This window comes from Ictalurus furcatus, chromosome 2 (assembly GCF_023375685.1).
Source record: "Ictalurus furcatus strain D&B chromosome 2, Billie_1.0, whole genome shotgun sequence".
NCBI lineage: Eukaryota > Metazoa > Chordata > Actinopteri > Siluriformes > Ictaluridae > Ictalurus > Ictalurus furcatus.
Genome location: NC_071256.1, coordinates 25,200,521 through 25,219,205, shown reverse-complemented (window position 1 = coordinate 25,219,205; position 18,685 = coordinate 25,200,521). Strand labels below are relative to the sequence as shown.

Genomic DNA, 18,685 nt, shown 5'->3' with positions numbered 1-18,685 from the left:
CTCCTCCAGGACCTGATCCAAAAGGACTCCAGGAATCTAAACTAAAATAAAAGCAACAGGTCTAAACAGTTCCCCTTTCTGAGTCATATCAACTGCAGAACTGTAATAGTGACTAATTGTTTTAATTCTTGCATACACAAAGCCCTACTTGTGCTCCTGCCATGCTTTTTACAGTTACTATTCTGTCCAAATTAATAAATATTTAGTAAGAAATAATTTGTTTAAAATTACACTATAATTTTTTAAAAGAACCAAAAAAATCTAACTCAAACCTTAACCATTTAATATACCTAACTATGGAAGAAAAAGTAGATTTAAATAGTAAATGCATTAATAGGAAAACTATTTTGTTTCCTCTATTTATTTCTGTTCTTTTGAAAATTGCAACTATGTCAGGAAATTAGGGGTAACTAAGCACTAATGTCCATTGACTAAGCAAATATTGACTCAAACTTCCAGTACAAATGTTGCAGATGTGTATTGCATTGTTATTATTTCATACTTTTGCTTCATATTTCAAACTTTTTTGAGACGTGTTGTAGCCATCAAATTCAAAATAACTTAATTTTTTTCTTAAAATGGTATGTTTCCTCAGTTTAAACATTTGATATGTTTTCTATGTTCTATTGTGAATAACAAATGGGTTTATGAGATTTTCAAATCATTGCATTCAAGTTTGCTTGTATCTTTCTCATTTGTAAGTTGCTTTGGATAAAAGCGTCTGCTAAGTGAATAAATGTAAATGTAAATGTAAATTGCATTCTGTTTTTATTTCTATTTTAAACAGCATCCCAACTTTTTTGGAATTGGGGTTATAGTAAACACAGGGGCAGAGTTACCATTTTGGGGGCTTAAGCAAAGTCAGCACCTGAGGCTCCCCATGCCCCACGCTCCACCATTGCCTAACATTTTACTTTGAACTGTACAACAGTAATATTGAATAGAATTAAGTGAGACATTTATAAAATGGATTTATTTTCATTTCAACTGCATAACAGTACTCAAAAATTGTCTACAATTTGGCTCTTGCTTCTTTCAGCTATAAGATATAAACCTTCTTGTTTTTGGATTAATCAATAGTCTTAATTTTGTCAATTGTCTTCAATATTCAAAATTATACACAGTCCTTTTAGCTATGAGAAATTAAACCACTTGGTTTTAGCTTGAGCAAAAGTCTTCTTTTTGTCCATTGTCTTCCATATTAAAAAAGTTGTAAGCTCTGGCAAACTTTCAGCATTGGATTTCTTCTCTTTTGTTTTCTTTCTTTTTTGAGCACCGCTTGGATGTGTGTGCTTCATGGTTGTTTATTTCTACTTATCTGGACTGGTAACAAATGAGGTCAAAAGGAGTCATCAATTGAGTTAACTGCTTGTGGCCAGCAGGGGGCCCCAAGCCTGTGGGGCCCCAAACCTTTGTGTGGTGGTCAACACATCTACTGAGTAAACATGAGATATTCAGTAGCAATTGCCTGTCATTCTAAATATATCTAAATGTCGCTACAGCCTATAGGTAATAGATAATGGGGTCATCTTTGCTAAATAGCTAACCATGTAGCAAGAAACATGACATGAAACATGAATTAACATGAGCCAGTTAGCTAACAAACCTAGCATGCTACTGAACAGCATTTGGCCAAGTTGGCTAGCCAGCTAACATTATATTTCCTTATGTAATGTTGATATCTGCATAGTTCACTTTGTTAGTTAACACAACTGTACAGAACAGAACATTTTCGGATTAGTTGTATCGTCAGTTGTAGATGTATAAAAAAAAATGTAAACTGTAAAGAAGGCGACTTATTCACTCTTACATGAGTTATTGTATTGATGACTACATTTACTTAAGTGAATTATTACTGCAGTAGCAGTTACTTTTTTGTTTTCATTGTTTTTTTGTACTCGTTCCACCACTTATGATATGCTAGCTAGCCCTGTAATTGAAATGACTACATAAAGTTTTTCACTTAGGATAAGATGAACAAAAATAGAATTTATTGGCGGTAGATGTTCTGAACAAAGTATGTTCACTAACCAGAAGCACATCTTAACAGTTGGACTGTCTTAGAAGACACACAATCCCAAGTGTGGAAAATAACTGCAGACACCAAGCATAGATCTGGAATTCTTCTATGGTAAGTCAGCACTTCAGAAATGCTCTGACAGGCCACTCTCATTGGATGGAGATTCTCATATCTCATCTCACCGACATACTTCAGAGGTTAAATGAACATAAATAACAAGTACACTGTTAAATATTGTGTTTAAAAGCCTAGCAGTTCTTTTGGTTCAGCTGCTTTGACTAATTTAAACCATAACTAATGCCTTGAGTTGATCAAAATAATAATGTCTGTTCAAAAATACTTTATTATAGTTATTTTTACTACCTCAATAAAACTTTCGCAATATCATCTACATTTTTCAATATTCAAGCCAATAACTGTTATAACAGATTTTCTGCTGTACTTCTGCTGTGTCTTTGTGGACATATGAAAGCATGCACAGCAGCCAAGCAACTGCACAGCAGTAAAGTCTCATGGGTTCGCTAGTTGCAAGCGACTAATGGAAATAAGATTAAAACAGTTGCCATAAGATCACTTTGTTATCTATGTTCAATAAATCAACAACAATGGCCTCAGACTTACATTTGGTAAGTTAGTGACATGACCATTGTAAGCTCAGCTCACTAAGCCAGCACCAGGACTTCTGTTTAATGACTGTTACAAACGGTTGCGTATCTCAGGAGTAATTTGTCAGGAAGGAGTAGACAGTGTATCCACACATACAGATGGAAGTAAAAAGACTAAAACATCAAATAAAAAATAAAAAACTAAGAAAGGCATCATGAAGCTTACGGCTGAGCAGAGATCCTATGAGTTCCAGATAAGATAGTTATTAAGTATAGCCTGTAAACACAGTGATTTGATTTGCAGTAATCAGGCCTGGTTGCGTCTAGTCCAGCTGAATCCCAGTATGAATGCAGTTTTATAAATTTGGAGAATTAGTAACTATGGGGGGCGCACGGTGGCTTAGTGGTTAGCACGTTTGCCTCACACCTCCAGGGTCCGGCGTTCGAGTCCTGCCGGGGCCATGTGTGTGCAGAGTTTGCATGTTCTCCCCGTGCTGTGGGGGTTTCCTCCAGGTGCTCCGGTTTCCTCCCCCAGTCCAAAGACATGCATGGTAGGCTGATTGGCATGTCTAAAGTGTCCGTAGTGTATGAATGGGTGTGTGAATGTGTATGTGATTGTGCCCTGCGATGGACTGGCACCCTGTCCAGGGTGTACCCCGCCTTGTGCCCCATGCTTCTTGGGATAGGCTCCAGGTTCCCCCGCAACCCTGAAAAGGAGTAAGCGGTTGAAGATGGATGGATGGAGTAACTACGGGGGCAAATCATTTTTAATACAGGCACAGTTGGTATTGGATAACTTTTTGGCTTCGATAAATAACTATCATTTAAAAACTGTATTTTATGTTTACTCAGGTTGCCTTTGTTTTATCTTAGATTTTTTTTTAATTTCTGAAACAATTTAGTATGAGATATACACACACACAAAAAAAATCAGGATGGGGCAAATATTTTTTCACAGCACTGTACTTGTCAAATGTTTGTATGCCATTTAAAAAAAATATATAATGTTACAGACAGCAAAAGATAAAACATTTTATATGAAATAAGTCCAGAAAATTGAGAAATATAAATAAATCAAAACCTATAAGGCTATAGAAAGCTTTAGTTCCATAATAACGATGCACTGTGTCATGTATTCCAGTTAATGAAGGTTAGGACGGATGCAAGTGCAGATAAGAGCTTTTAATAAAGAGAGACAGGCAGACAAATCCAAATCATAAGACAATAGTATGGTCAAAAATAGGCAATGGATCAGGCGATCAACAAACAGGCATAAACTAGGCAAGGCAAGAATCGAGAACGAGGAACAAGAAGTAAGATCAATAAACATGACTCAAAATGAGGAACAGGGTACAAACGCTTGGTATGTTGTTCAAAAAGTCCTTTATACAGCGTGGAGTGAGTGAGTGTGAGATTAGCAACAGGTGTTTGTGATTAGAATTGTGGAGAAGTCAAACGTGTGTGGTAAGCGTAGTCCATGTCGGCCATGTTTGTAGGCCGCAGTGCAGGATGGGAAATGTAGTCACTGGTTTGCTGTGATATGACACACTGTGTACACTGTCAGAGTGTGCTCTGGGTGAAAGACTGTATAAATTAGATCAGTTCTTCACTTTTGAATATATCATAGCATTGTATTACTAAAACAGAACCACAATAGAAGTTTATTGGTGCTCTCCTGCAGTCTAAAACCACAAGACCTTATTATTGCAGAGTACTTTAGTAGGTATTTACAAGCAGGTTTTTATATAAAAGCAAAGCTGTAATAGAGGCAAAACAAACCGGAGCTTTTGACAGCATACTGAAGCATACTGGCTTCTCTAATATTCACATTAGCCTGTGGAGACATGCTATAATCAATTCAGTTTGCCCAGTCAGGCAAGGTGAGCACTTGAAACATATGTATAAATCAAACTTATTGCTCACACAAAATGAAATATTTTAGATAATAAAACATAATAAGTTTGCTAAAGATAGTAACAAGTTTTTTGTTTTTTCCCCTCCGAGTATACCTTTTAATTACCGGTTGAGCTTTTAAAATATTAAGCCGTTGCTGGACATGCTTGTCCAATCTTTTTGAAATGTACAACATTTTTCTGCATGGTCATAATAAAGGATGTTGTAAAACTACATTCACTAACCATTTCATTAGGAACTCCTTTACACCTGCTCTTTCATGCAATTATCCATTCAGCTGATCATGTGGCAGTGCCACAATGCATAAAATCATGCAGATGCAGGTCAAGCATTTTAGTTAATGTACACATCAAACATCAGAATATGGAAAAATGTTATCTCAGTGACTTTCACTGTGGCACAGTTGCTGATTTCAGCATTTCAGAAACTGATGATCTGCTGGGATTTTCACACACAACAGTCTCTGTTTACACCAAAACTGGATAGTTGAAGAGTGGAGAAATATTGCCTGATTTTTTTAACGTCCTCAGTTGTCCAGTTTGGGTGAGTCGGTGCCTACTGTAGATTCCTGGTCTTGGCTGACAGGAGTGAAGCATACTGTGGTCTTGTGATGTTGTAGTCTATCCACCTCAAGGTTTGACCTGTTGTGCTTTCTGAGATGCTTTTCTGCTCACCGTTGTTGTAAAGAGTGGTTATTTTAGTTACCATAGCCTTCCTTTAAGCGTGAATCATTCTCACTGAGATCACATTTTCTAAATGTGATCCTTGATGTGAACATTAATGGAAACTCTTGATCTGTATCTGCATGAGTTTATGCATGGCACTGCAGCCACATGATTGGCTGATTGGATAATTGCATGAGTGAACAGGTGTATAGGTGTTCCTAATGAAGTGGTGGGTGAGGGTAAATTTTGTACATTAAAACAGTATGTGTTGGCAAGTGTTCTAGGTTGTCCACAATAATTTTCATGTAATCAAAACGACTCAACTTGACCTTAAAAAAACTTTGCAAGCTTTTCTGAGAGCTTAATCTGATTCTCTTACAAAATATAGTGTAAAAGTATTCTTGTCCGCTATTTGTGTAAAGCAACGGTTCAGTCTTAAAGCGCACCTATTATGGTTTTGAAACGTGCCTAGTTTTGTTTTGAAGGTCTCATACAATAGATTTACCTGCATCCATGGTCATAAAACACTTTAATGTGCTCATAATTTAAATTGCAGCATTAACTTTTTTCCCCCAATGTCACAAACGACTCGTTCAATGATCCGTTCTAAAGTATTCCTTCTAAACTCCTCCTTTCAGAGCGCATACTCTGCTCTGATTGGTCAGGTGTCCTAGTCTTTTGGTTTTTGTTCTACCTCTGTCAGCGTGTGTCGAAAAGGAAATGCCCATGACCATATCCAGTTTCAGCCCTGTCTCTCAGCAAGCAGCCAATGAAGACCAGAGAGGTTTTTTTGTTTTGTTATAAACCTATGTAGGTTAGTACAGGAAGTAAGTCTGGTATTATTAACGACTCGTTTCAGCTGTTCAGAATCTGTTCTTTATTTTGGGAGTCAATAACTATGTTCGCTGTGCGCTTTGATTTTTGAAACTTTGCAGACTATTTTAGATTCACAAACATTCACAACTCTATAACACACTACATGAAAGGTAATATTTGAACTTTAATCTCTGAAAACATGAGGAGGAGAGAATGGATTTGCAGTCCATCCATATGTTCAATTTGTGCTTAACCATATGTCCAGGCTGCTGTTCATGATTGAATGGTAGTGAAGAGCATTGTAAGGCCATTGAAGGTTTATTCACCACTTTTGAGGTAGTGGTTGGATACATTTAAATGTATGAGGTGGCATGATGAAGATTCAGGAGGCAGATGCATATTCAATGAAGCTTTGGATGAGATAGTAATGTGTTGAAAACATGTTCAGAATGAAGCATATTACCATTGGCTACCTGATATACCCTGGATTTCAGTGTATGTGTGAAGATGTGTAATGAATTATAATAGTTCCCATTCTGTTAAGAAAGGAATAAAATACAGTGGGGTGTGCTGTTATGTGAAGTGGCGCTGATTATTATCTAATAACAGCATATCCTATACAATAAAAATTTCCTTATTTATTAAAGAATAACATACTGTTTTTATATATACATTTACAGTTATGATTAATGTTGTGGAACATCTGTGAAACACGTTAGTTCACTTATAACTGCTTTAAACAGTTGTTCCATCACCAGCCTCTCAAACAGCTTGACATGTTAAAGAGAAACAGAAAAGCACAAAGCCCTCTGTTCTGAAGCCTTGATATAAGGATCACGTCAAATTTGGTTTGGTATGTTTATGGTCGTTATGTTTCTAAACAGTAGAGACATTATCTAGAATCCTCTCTAGTGCATTTAAAGCATTTTGTAGCTTAGTGCTGACCTGCTTTCTCATCAATTGATGCCAAAAGTTATTATAATCTCAACTTCTCATAACCAGCCATTTTGCCAGCCAGCAAGGAATAATTCCCAGTGAAAATGCTAGTGTCTAAAAATGAATGACATCTCATGTATACCATTTGTTCAATTCTTACAGGCCTGTGTGGGATTTCATATGGATAGCATTCTAGGACAATATATTTACTCAAGGTTGTTATCTAAATGAAAAGAAATAAAATTCAAATAAAAAAGGCAAATATGTGTGTGTATAAAACGCTGATTTATGAGCACTTTCCTGCATTCTTTCCATATCTACTTAAATTCCTGAATTCCAGGTGTGATTTTTTTTTATTTAACTGCAATAACACTGCTACGTGAAATACGATGTTTTGTTATCATGTTGCATTAAGTGTTTTGGACATTTCATGCCTATAAATACTTGGACGGACCACAGCTGGATTTAAGAAGATTGTTTTGCTTTCAAAGGGGCTGAGGAAAGACACTTGGGGCTTGAGTCACATTTCAAAAAGGTTAATGCTGAGCATCGGAGTAAACAGTTGTTATGTCAGAGTGTTGAAGAAAACAAACAGTTGACGAGGAAAGACGAACACTACCTTACAGACACTAGCATAAACTAATTCACACATGAACACACAGGTTTTCCCTAAACGCTAGAAACTGTTGCTGTTCTATTTGAAACTTCCTATTTTATTTGTTCATACTCTATACAATCTGTATATTTTTTCTTGGTCTACTAAATTGTTACTAAATTATCACTGAACTCATCAGTTCAACTCTCAGCACCGTGAATGTGAACAGATTAAACCAAACAAAACTGCCTAATAAGGAGCAACCAGTGTACAAATGGCTCCCAACACCTTTTCACCAAATGGCCTCTGGAAAGTCTGTTATCTTTGTGTAATTGTATGAAATTATCCAAAGAACCATATGGCAAGTCTTCTGGCTAAAGGAAGAACAGATTAAAACATTATTTTGAAACTCAGTCTAATTCCAACAAAATGCAGTGTCTCAAATTACATACTGATAATTAATGTCTTTGTGAAACTGATAAATTTATGAAAATCTGTGCCCAAGCAAATGAAACATAACTTCTGACATACGTCATGACAGGAACTCATGACAAAAGTGTCACTCAACATTAAAAGTGTGCACTATTCTCTCCAGTCATTTATATTAAATAATATGTAGCTTCTCATCTTTCTGGAACATTGAAGGGTTACTTGGCAGTTGTGTATTTATCCCAGCTGTAGCAATGGAGGGTCTACTGTCAATTTTCAAACTGGAATATTGATCAAGTACAGTGTATTGATTAGATAAAAGGCAGTTAAATCTAAGGCTCCAGACAATCTAATGCAACTGTTTCTAAAATAAGGGCATTTTAATTGATCGTGAGTTAAATTTTTTTATTTGCTTAAAGTTCATAATAAGGTCACCTCTGAACTCTGCATACATCTCCTTCAATTCACTGCTATTCCTGAAATAGCAAACAATCCTACACGGTAGTTGTAAAAAATGTTCTTGGGTATACGTATATGGTGACTGTATTGGATTTGGTAGTAAAAGCATGTGGAAAAAAATAAACATACTTCATGGAAAATGTTGGCTTTTTTGGCATAATTGGACAAGCAAACATTTGATCCTCTTTGAAACGGTGGCTATTAATAAAGTTGATACACTATCAAATGACACATAAAATTGACATTTTTAGTAATTTTCACAATTTAAATGAATAAAAAACAGATCATGCAACATGGAACATGGAAAAAGTAAGCACACCCCTACATTTATCACATCTTCAAATCCTTAAAATTAGAATCAGGTGTGCAAGATTGGGTGCCAGTGATTTGAACCTGCTTAGGGAGTGCAGGTGGACCCTGTCTTATTTATTCCCCTCTCATATCTAGTGTCCGGTGTTCCCTATGCTATTGAGGCGTGTGGTGTCATCATGCCAAGATCTAAAGAGTTCTATAAGGCCTTTACAAAAAAAGGTTGTGGATGCCTATGTCGTCAAGGGATTTAAAAAGATCTCCAAATTATTTAAAATACATTATTCCACTGTAAGGAAAATAATCTACAAATAGCGCAGATTTCATACGCAAATTTGTCCAGGACAGGCCGTCCCAGCAAATTCAGCCCAAGAGCGGTCCGTCTGATGCAAAAATAAGTCTCCAAGAACCCCAAAATTTCATCACAGGATCTGCTAGTAAGTCTTGCAACTGTTGGTGTCAAAGTGCATGGTTCTACAATCAGAAAGAGATCACACAAATTTGGCCTGCATGGGAGGCATGCCAGGAAACAGCCTTGAGCATACAGGCTCAAGGCTGAAAGACCAGGCCTTTTGGAATAATGACAGCTTTTCAGGAGAAGCACCTCATACCAACTGTGAAGCATGGTGGTGGTAATGTTATGGTTTGGGGTTGCTTCACTGCCTCAGGGACTGGACAGCTTGCATTCATTGATTCAACTATGAATTCTGCATTATATCAAAGAGTACTTGAAGATAATGTGAGGCTATTTGTCCAAAAGTTGAAGCTGAACTGAAAGTGGACCTTCCAACAGGATAATGATCCTGAGCACACTAGCAAATCCACCAAGGAATGGCTCAAAAAGAAGAAAAGGAGGGTTATGGAATGGCCTAGTCAAAGCCCGGATTTGAATCCCATTGAAATGTTGTGGGCGGATTTGAAACGGGCAGTACATGCAAGAAAACCCTCAAACATCTTGCAACTGAAAGAATATTGCATGGAAGCGTGGTCAGAAATTCCAGCAAGCCTGGTGGACAATTATTCAAAATGCCTACAAGAAGTTATTTCTGCTAAAGTAGGCAATACAAGCTTCCGAGGCCAAGAGTGTACTTACTTTTTCCACAGAAGAATATCACATCTATTGATATTTCTGCTGAATAAAAGATTGAAAAAGCTAATTTTCCTTGTGGTTTTTTCAAGTATATCAACTTGCTTGTCCAAATATATCAGAAAAGCCAACAGTTTCCATGGGGTGTACTTATTTTTTCACATGAGTGTAAGTTCAAATAATTTGGCATAATGTTTGAATGTTTAGGTTTTTTTTTGTTTTTTTGCTTTAATACATATTTTGTTACATATTTGATACTATATTTACTACTGCAGTAGTCATTCTTTCATTTCCTAAGTTTATCTGAAATAAGCTGTTCTTGGTTAATGGCTAAAACTAGAATTCAAACTCAAAGTAAATTAAAACTCAAAATACTTGTGTGCTTTTAGATAAACACTCTGTTACAGTTTGGACATTGATGTAATCGTTTATATAGACAGAGAATCTTCTTTTGTTTATTAATGAAAAAAAGATTATTTACCAAAATGATGAATATGTCCTTTTATAGTATTGAGTCTGGGTTTACTAGTGTAATTATATTGAAAGTCCATTAAGGTGACAAAACATCTGGCATCAAATAAGCTAGTGATACCAGAAAACACTGAACCCAAACATTTGCACTGCAATCAGTGTTCAGACAGTGAGTGTGAGAAAGAGAGAGTGAGAGTGAGAGAGAAAGAGAGTGTGAGAGAGTATGTGTGTGAGAGCGAGAGAGAGAGAGAGAGAGAGAGAGAGAGAGAGAGAGAGAATTGCCTGTAATTTAGTTTCAGTAATGACTAATCAATACTTTTCCAAGTATTTCCCTGCTGACATGGTGCTGTCTTCATATTCAGTTTCCATGCCTGAACTAATCTATCTAATGCTGTTTACCCTATACATGATTATAAATATAAATAAATAAAGATTTATAATAATAAATATTATATATATATATTAGAAATCTATGTTAGAAATATAGAAATATAATTATATAAGATTAGAAATATAAAACAATTCTGATTTATTTAATGACTTTGGTCACTGTAGAATTCCATATGCAACATGTAATGTTTAATGCTGTTCTAAAATTGGATAAATTCCTTCTTTGAGAAGGTCTGCCCAAACTAGACTGGTATACTGGTACCTGTAACTCTGAACTTATGAACTTTTTTTTCTTCCAAGTCTCACACGGGCCATTAGAGAAACATCTCAGAGACATTTCAACAGTCTATCTAGATAAAATAAGACAGTATGTTTTTTCTCATTTGTTCTGCACTTTTTGAATAAGATGAACCCTTTGCAATCTACCTTAATAGGTTTAGAAGAAAGAAAGTCACGGATGCTTACCTAGATAACTAGTCACTCTTTTTTAGCAATTGACTTTGTAGCAAGTGACATAGCTAACCACCATCCACCTATACAAACTTCCAGAGTTCAAAGCGTTACAGTAAATGTAACCCCGAACATTCATTTACATTTCTAAGGGAGCAGTCTGCCTAATTATGTTTTTTAATTTAGTCTCTATTCCCAGCTAAAATGCTAAACCCTTGTGCCACAAAATAGCTCACATACCCAGATGAAGTTCTTCCACTACTAGCTATGTCACAATGATGCAAATTGAAAACCAACTAAAACAAACAAGCCTTACAACACTTTCTGCTATATTATGCTCTGATAACATTTACTGATTGTTTGCTACTTTACTGACCAGGTTACTGGTATTGACATTTATACTAACTTTTCATCTACCCCTGTGCCCCGAGCATGTTCTGTATCTGAACATAAACACGCTAAGGATTAAAACCCATTATTGAGTTTGCGTTTCCATCAGTGATTCAATGGCACCCTCTTCTGGTGTATGCTTATAAAGCAATATGGCTAAGAAAGATAAGCAAATGCTGATGCTGTGCATACTATCAAAATTAACAAAAGCGAAATGTTTATTCAGAAGTATCTAATTATATTATTATAGTATATTAGTATATTATAGTGTTACAGTGTTAATATACAGTGGTGCTTGAAAGTTTGTGAACCCTTTAGAATTTTCCATATTTCTGCATAAATATGACCTAAAACATCATCAGATTTTCATACAAGTCCTCAAAGTAGATAAAGAGAACCCATGTAAACAATTGAGACAAAAAATATTATACTTGGTCATTAATTATTGGGGGAAATGATCAAATATTTCATATCTGTGAGTGGCAAAAGTATGTGAGTATTTGCTTTCAGTATCTGGAGTGAGCCTTGTGCTGCAATGACTGCAGCTAAACATTTCCGGTAACTGTTGATCAGTCCTGCACATCAGCTTGGAGGAGTTTTAGCCCATTCCTCAGTACAGAACAGCTTCAACTCTGGGATGTTGGTGGGTTTCCTCACATGACCTGTTTGCTTCAGGTCCTTCCACAACATTTCTATTGGATTAAGGTCAGGACTTTGACTTGGCCATTCCAAAACATTAACTTTATTCTCCTTTAACTATTCTTTGTTAGAACAACTTGTGTGCTTAGCGTCGTTGACTTGCTGCATGACCCACTTTCTCTTGAGATTCAGTTCACGGACAGATATCCTAAAATTTTCCTTTAGAATTTGTTGTATACTTCAGAATTCATTGTTCCATCGATGATGGCAAACCACCCTGGCCCAGATGCAGCAAAACAGGGCCAAACTATGATACTACCACCACCATATTTTACACATGGGATAAGGTTCTTATGTTGGAATGCAGTGTTTTACTTTCTCCAAACAGAACGCTTCTCATTTAAACCAAAAATTCTATTTTCTTCTCAACTGTCTGCAAAACCTTCTTCCAATAGCCTTCTGGCTTATTCATGTGATCTTTAGCAAACTGCAGAGGGGCAGCAAAGTTCTTTTTGGAGAGCAGTGGCTTTCTCCTTGCAATTCTGCCATGCACACCATTGGTGTTCAGTGTTCTCCTAATGGGGGAGTCATGAACATTAACATAAGCCAATTAGTTGCTTAGAAGTTACCCTGGGTTCCTTTGTGACCTCGCAGGCTATTAAACGTCTTGCTCTTGGAGTGATCTTTGTTGGTTGACCACTCCTGGGGAGAGTAACAATGGTCTTGAATTTCCTCAATCTGTACACAATCTGTCTGACTGTGGATTGGTGGAGTCCAAACTCCAGATGTGTAACCTTTTCCAGTCTGATGAGCATCAACAACTCTTTTTCTAAGGTCCTCAGAAATCTCCTGAATTTGTGCCATGATACACTTCCACGACCATGTTGTGAAGATCAGACTTTGATAGATTCCTGTTCTTTAAATAAAACAGGGTGCTCACTCACACCTGATTGTCATCCCATTGACTGAAAACACCTGACTCAAATTTCAACTTCCAATTAACAGCTACCCCTAGAGGTTCACATATTTTTTTTCCACTCACAAATATGTAATATTGGATAATTTTCCTCAATAAATAAATGACCAAGTATAATATTTTTGTCTCATTTGTTTAACTGGGTTCTCTTTGTCTACTTTTAGAACTTGTGTGAAAATTTGATGGTGTTTTTGGTCACATTTATACATATATATATATATAGAGAGAGAGAGAGAGAGAGAGAGAGAGAGGAAATTCTAAAAGGTTCACAAACTTTGAAGCACCTCTATAGTGTTATAGTATATTATAAAGAATAATAAGATACACATCAAAAATACCCAGAAATAACAACATTTTTATTACATTTTATAATTTAAAGCCTATGTATATTGTGAAAAGGAGCCATTTTGATTTTGCAATCCCAATCCCAGTACCTAAAGAGTGCATGTTTGTACATTTAAGAAGCAGGAATAATGTGACTCTACTACTGTATGTTTCAGATCACATTTAATGATTTGTTGATTCACATGAATCGTTCTAATGCTTGTGCACAGTATGATTCTTCCATGGCAGCTTAGCATTCTGATCTTTCTCACTCTTACACTGCTCGCTCTCCCTCTGACACACACACACAAACACACAAACACACACACACCCTTGTAACCAGTTCAAACTAGCTGAAGAAAGTCTTACAGGGTACAACTGCCTGGCACTTTCCAACAGCAGCTCATCTCGAGTTCTGTATTATAGTACCCATCAAAACTCATCTTTAAAGTCCTTTGGTGTAAAGGACATTTTCATGATCTTAGCGTTGAACATTAAAAATCCATTCATATCCACTTTAACTCATGAGCACCAATAATAAAAAATAATACTTGTTCTATTTCACTTATCTTGGACTGCAAGTACAGAAAGACAAATGGCAATAAAAAATACACAGAAATTATTGTTGAAACTCATGATAAATTGATCAAGATGATATTTCATGACTGGTATTAGTCGTTATATATATATATATATATATATATATATATATATATATACACTCCACAGGAATGCTGCAAGTCTAACAGTCACAGAGATGTAATGCGTAGTGAAACAAACCGCCATAGTTTGTCATGTGACCATACTGTTATTGCTTCACTGTGTAGAAATGGATTACCATCTAAAGTCATGTGAAGCTACATAGTTCTGTCAGTCCTTAACAGAAGCATGATGTATCCAAGTAGTCCCTTCTTTGATCAAGCAATAACCATAAATGTCCAGAGATTAAGATCCAGCATACCAAAGATTTGTGGTTTCTCAGATGTAGTTTTAAGGTGTAAAATACAATCCGAAGAAGGACAACTCAGATTTTCTCGGTTACCACTGTCCACAATTTTTGCAGGTGAGAGGACGAAATCTGTTCCCGCCATTCAGTCAGGAACTTGCACATGACAGCTTTAGTCTAGGAGACTGTCCCATGTCACACTGATTCTTTGGCACATTCTGCCACAGACTGATGGATGCAGTGCACTGAAGTTCTTGGCAGGGACACAAATGTGCTATAGAAAACAAATGTAGAACTAAATTTACGGCTATATGACAAACACATATACGCATGACCTTTCAAGTGCATGCACGTACACACACTATTACTTATACTTCCCTATCCAGCCTCGAGTAAAAGTGCATCAACTCATTGCTCATATGCCAAACATTCAAATTTTTGTCATCTATCCAAAATAGGGCACATTCAAAAGTGCAATACATTAGCACAGGGATTTGGGTTTTAGTCAATGCAGGCAACAAGTACAAAACCCAATTTTATGTGAATCCAGGGCAGTTTCTTTAAAAAAGCGTTCTAAGCAAATGGGAGAAACAGATGAAGAGTAGGTGCAGTAAGCTAATGTGCAAATAGCAAACTAGACTTCACTTAACATTTAAGCACACTGAAATTTTCTAATCATTAAGTTCTTGCTTGTGCAGGTACCTTGCCATCTTTCTACAGTTCCAACAGTCATGTTCCAACCTTTAAGAACCCAGACACAAATAGTAGTCAGAACATTTAAAAAGGCATGGTAGGATGCTAATTTGTAATTTTTTTTCTAATTATGGTTACATTAAACACAAACGAATGTACAGTATTTATTAGCTTATTTAAACCTTTATGAAGAAAAAGAAAAATGATCATTTTTGCCATTTACTAAAAAACAGGAAAATGTTTTTGTTTTGTTTTTTTAAAAATCAGTCATATTTACTGTGGAAACTAGTAGAATTATGAGGGGGAAAAAGTGACCTACATAAGGTCTCATTACAAATGAGATCATGTAAGGTGCATCGTAAAAAATTGAGCAAGGGCATATCAGCACTAACAGCTCATACTTCATTATGGCACAACTGTGTTAACCATCAAATAGGTGTCTGCCATGACAAACTTATTTTGAGACGGTTAAAGGCTTAGTGTATACATGCTTTGGAAAAAAAAGGCATTAAAAGAAAGTGCTACAGCAATTTTGGATGGACACAAAAACGTGTTTATATTTTGTTTGTGCCTTTCATTAGCAACTACTAGGTAGATGTTCCATGTCGAGTACAAAAAAAAAAGTTCCATACACTCTTAAAATCCAAATAAGCTAAAAGAAGGACATACTCAGCAAGTTAGTTACATTACATATTCAGATACCCCCATAAGCACCACTGACCTGTTAATACCTCATTACACAAACAAATATCACTAAAAGTGTAACAATTTAAATCTTTTGTTGACCAGCAAAGCCCAAACTGGAATAGCAACAGTCCGATCTCAAGCTCAACTCTCCTCTTACTGCTGTGGGACTTACTCGGTCAAAATGAATGGGTAGGAAGCAATGCTCTTCCAAACTCTTGTTTTTTTTTTTTATAACAAAAGGAAGTACAAACAGAATGAAGGAAAATGAAGAGAAATACATAAGACAAAAGCATTATGTGGCAGGAGTATCAACTTCCTGCTCAGCCTTGGTTGGAATTCTAGGGCTGGCCAGTGTGGGAGCTGTCAAGGTTGGGGTGGAAGTGGGTGTAAGAGTAGGAGTAGAGACTGGTGGGCATGGTGTAGATGTAGGGTTAAGACTCGTGGCTGAGGTGGGAGTAGGAGCTGTAGTAGTAATAGAAGTGGAGGTAGTAGCTGAGGCTTGCTTTTCAGGAACAGCCATGTCAGATTTGGCTGGAGTGTTAATTGCGGTGGGAGCTGGCTTGTTGTAGTCAAGTTTCAAAATGTGCTGCTGCAGGTGCCTGATCCAGTCCTCCTGCACTGACAGGGGGCCATGAAACTCCACATCGCAAAACCTGAAAGAGGGATAAATCTCAGCATTATTTGTTTATTCAGGATTATGATTACTTGGGCAATTAAGGACTTGAAATTTTTAAACAAAAAACTCTACCATACAGAGTGCCCCAAGGTTAGTTATAAGTAGGGTATGCGTCAGTGTTACCCAGTCCTGTGTTCATACATACAAAAAATGTCAACATCCAATATCACATGATACTATGTGACTTAAGCCAAGTGTATGGTGTCACACTAATAAACAAATGACATGAAATTACAGTGGTCTAGCCAAATTTCACCATAACGCAAAATCAAACAAACGCTGCAATATTCGGAGGAGCTTGCAATTTTTCAACATTTTCAAAAGCCCTCATCGATTCATGTGCATCGAACATGAATACAGCTAAAAGGTCTCAATTACTAACAAACATCACTGTGAAAGTTTCTGTGAAATAATTTTCGTGCAATCGCAATTTCGCCAAGTAGTTTCAAGTAGTTTTCCACAAAATAAAGCACAAGAAACGCCGCTTTTTTTTTTAAGCTGCAGTGAAATCAAGCATTTTTGGCCACAACAATCAAAAAAATATGCTGCGAAATCCTGCTAGATGAGAAAAATGTCTACAGACAAGTCGAGCTCAGGGAAAATAACAGCGCTTATCCAGTATGTTGTTCTTGATGATCAGCTACTACAGTACAAGTCATTGACAATGAGGAATTCTGACACAATGAAGGAAATGAAATGTACTGAATTTAGAAGCACATTTCTAAAGTGAAACAACACCGACCCTTCTCTATATCAACCCTTATCAGTTCAAAGGTAGTTAATGGAGATAATGGAACTAATGCACATTTAAACTCAACTTCCTAACTTTGTAAAGAATAAGCCTTGTAGTGTATGCATGTGGAAACACACGTGTGCTTTTCATTGCCACTATGTAAACCAGGGAAACATAAACAGAGCTAAATAAAATGTTCAGCAATGATTAATTAATACTAAGTAAGTTGTAGTAATGGTTTTGACGAGTACCAAAAACATATACTTGGTCTGAAAAAAACTGATGAATTCCTATAGCCCTACCACTGATTTTGCAGCATTAAATATGTTAACATGTAGGTACATTTTGTAAAAAAAAAAAAAAAAAAAAAAAAAAAAAAATATGGAATACTATCAGAATTACATTTTTTAAAAATTTCGTCCCCTTTTTCCTGGACAAGTCCTCATTCTAGGACCTTAAAAAGCGTCTGGCTGGGATTTCTAAATTTGAGAAAATATCTGGGATTCTGCTTTAGTTTCATTATGATGTGCTTATGGTCTAATACCGCATCATGTGTGCGCATGTTTGCATTGCTTTAACCCCTCTCTGTAATTCCCACCTTCTCACATACCAACTGGTCGACTCTAAAAGGCTCGCAGCAATTATTGACCAAATTCCTGCCTCTCAACCATTAGCCTACTCTCAGAGAACGTTAAGCACTGTTGTGTATGGCATCGAACAGTTGCTTGACAATAGCAGCAAATGACAGCTGTCTTGAGTCAAAACGATGCCCATGGCCATATAAGGTCATTTTTAATTTCATGTTATCACATTGCTTCGTATTACATGGCCATTCAAATGTGTAAATGATGGCAGAAGGGGCAGAAGGTACACTCATGGCATCTAAAATTTTATTTTATTCCATGGACATTCAAAAGAATGTAGTAAAAAATGTAAAACATAGGCAGAGTGAAACCAATTTTACTTATACTGTATATATTTATGTGATGCTAATAGTATGTCTTTTTCAGTGTATTAAAATTTGCATTCATAGTAACACTGACATAACACAATATAGACAGCTGCTTGATTTAAGTTCTGGTTCTCGCTTGCCAGTGTTGACTCACATGAGCAACATCCTGTAGATTTTGCGCAAAGTTAAGTTTGTCAGAAATGAACACAAATTGTTCTCTGATGCTTTTGTGATGTAAAGTTACCCTGCATCAAAGGGGTTTTTTTATTTTATCTTATTAAAACAAATCCAAATGTTTTTTAGCTATAAAATAATCCCTAAATAAAAGCATTTTAGATCACATTGCTTTTCTCTTGACTTTATTTACACGTTTATATATGATTATTTACATTACTTTCGTATTGTGATACTTGGATTACATTACTGATTACATTTTTTATGAAGTATTTTGTAACTGTAACAGAATACATTTTTAAAGTAACCCTCCAAACCCTGGTCCTTGACCCTTGGCTCATTACAAAAT

The 18,685-nt window shown here is 36.2% G+C and overlaps 1 protein-coding gene across 1 annotated transcript in view; it reads right to left on the bottom strand.

Annotated features, from left to right (window-relative positions):
* Nucleotides 1–14,199: 14,199 nt before the first annotated feature.
* Nucleotides 14,200–18,685, bottom strand: part of wizb (WIZ zinc finger b) — a 28,891-nt gene continuing 24,405 nt past the window's right edge. Inside the window, exon 17 of the mRNA XM_053640745.1 lies at nt 14,200–16,454. Coding sequence (XP_053496720.1) covers nt 16,094–16,454 — 361 coding nt within the window. The 3' untranslated portion in view covers nt 14,200–16,093. The remainder of the gene's footprint in view (nt 16,455–18,685) is intronic.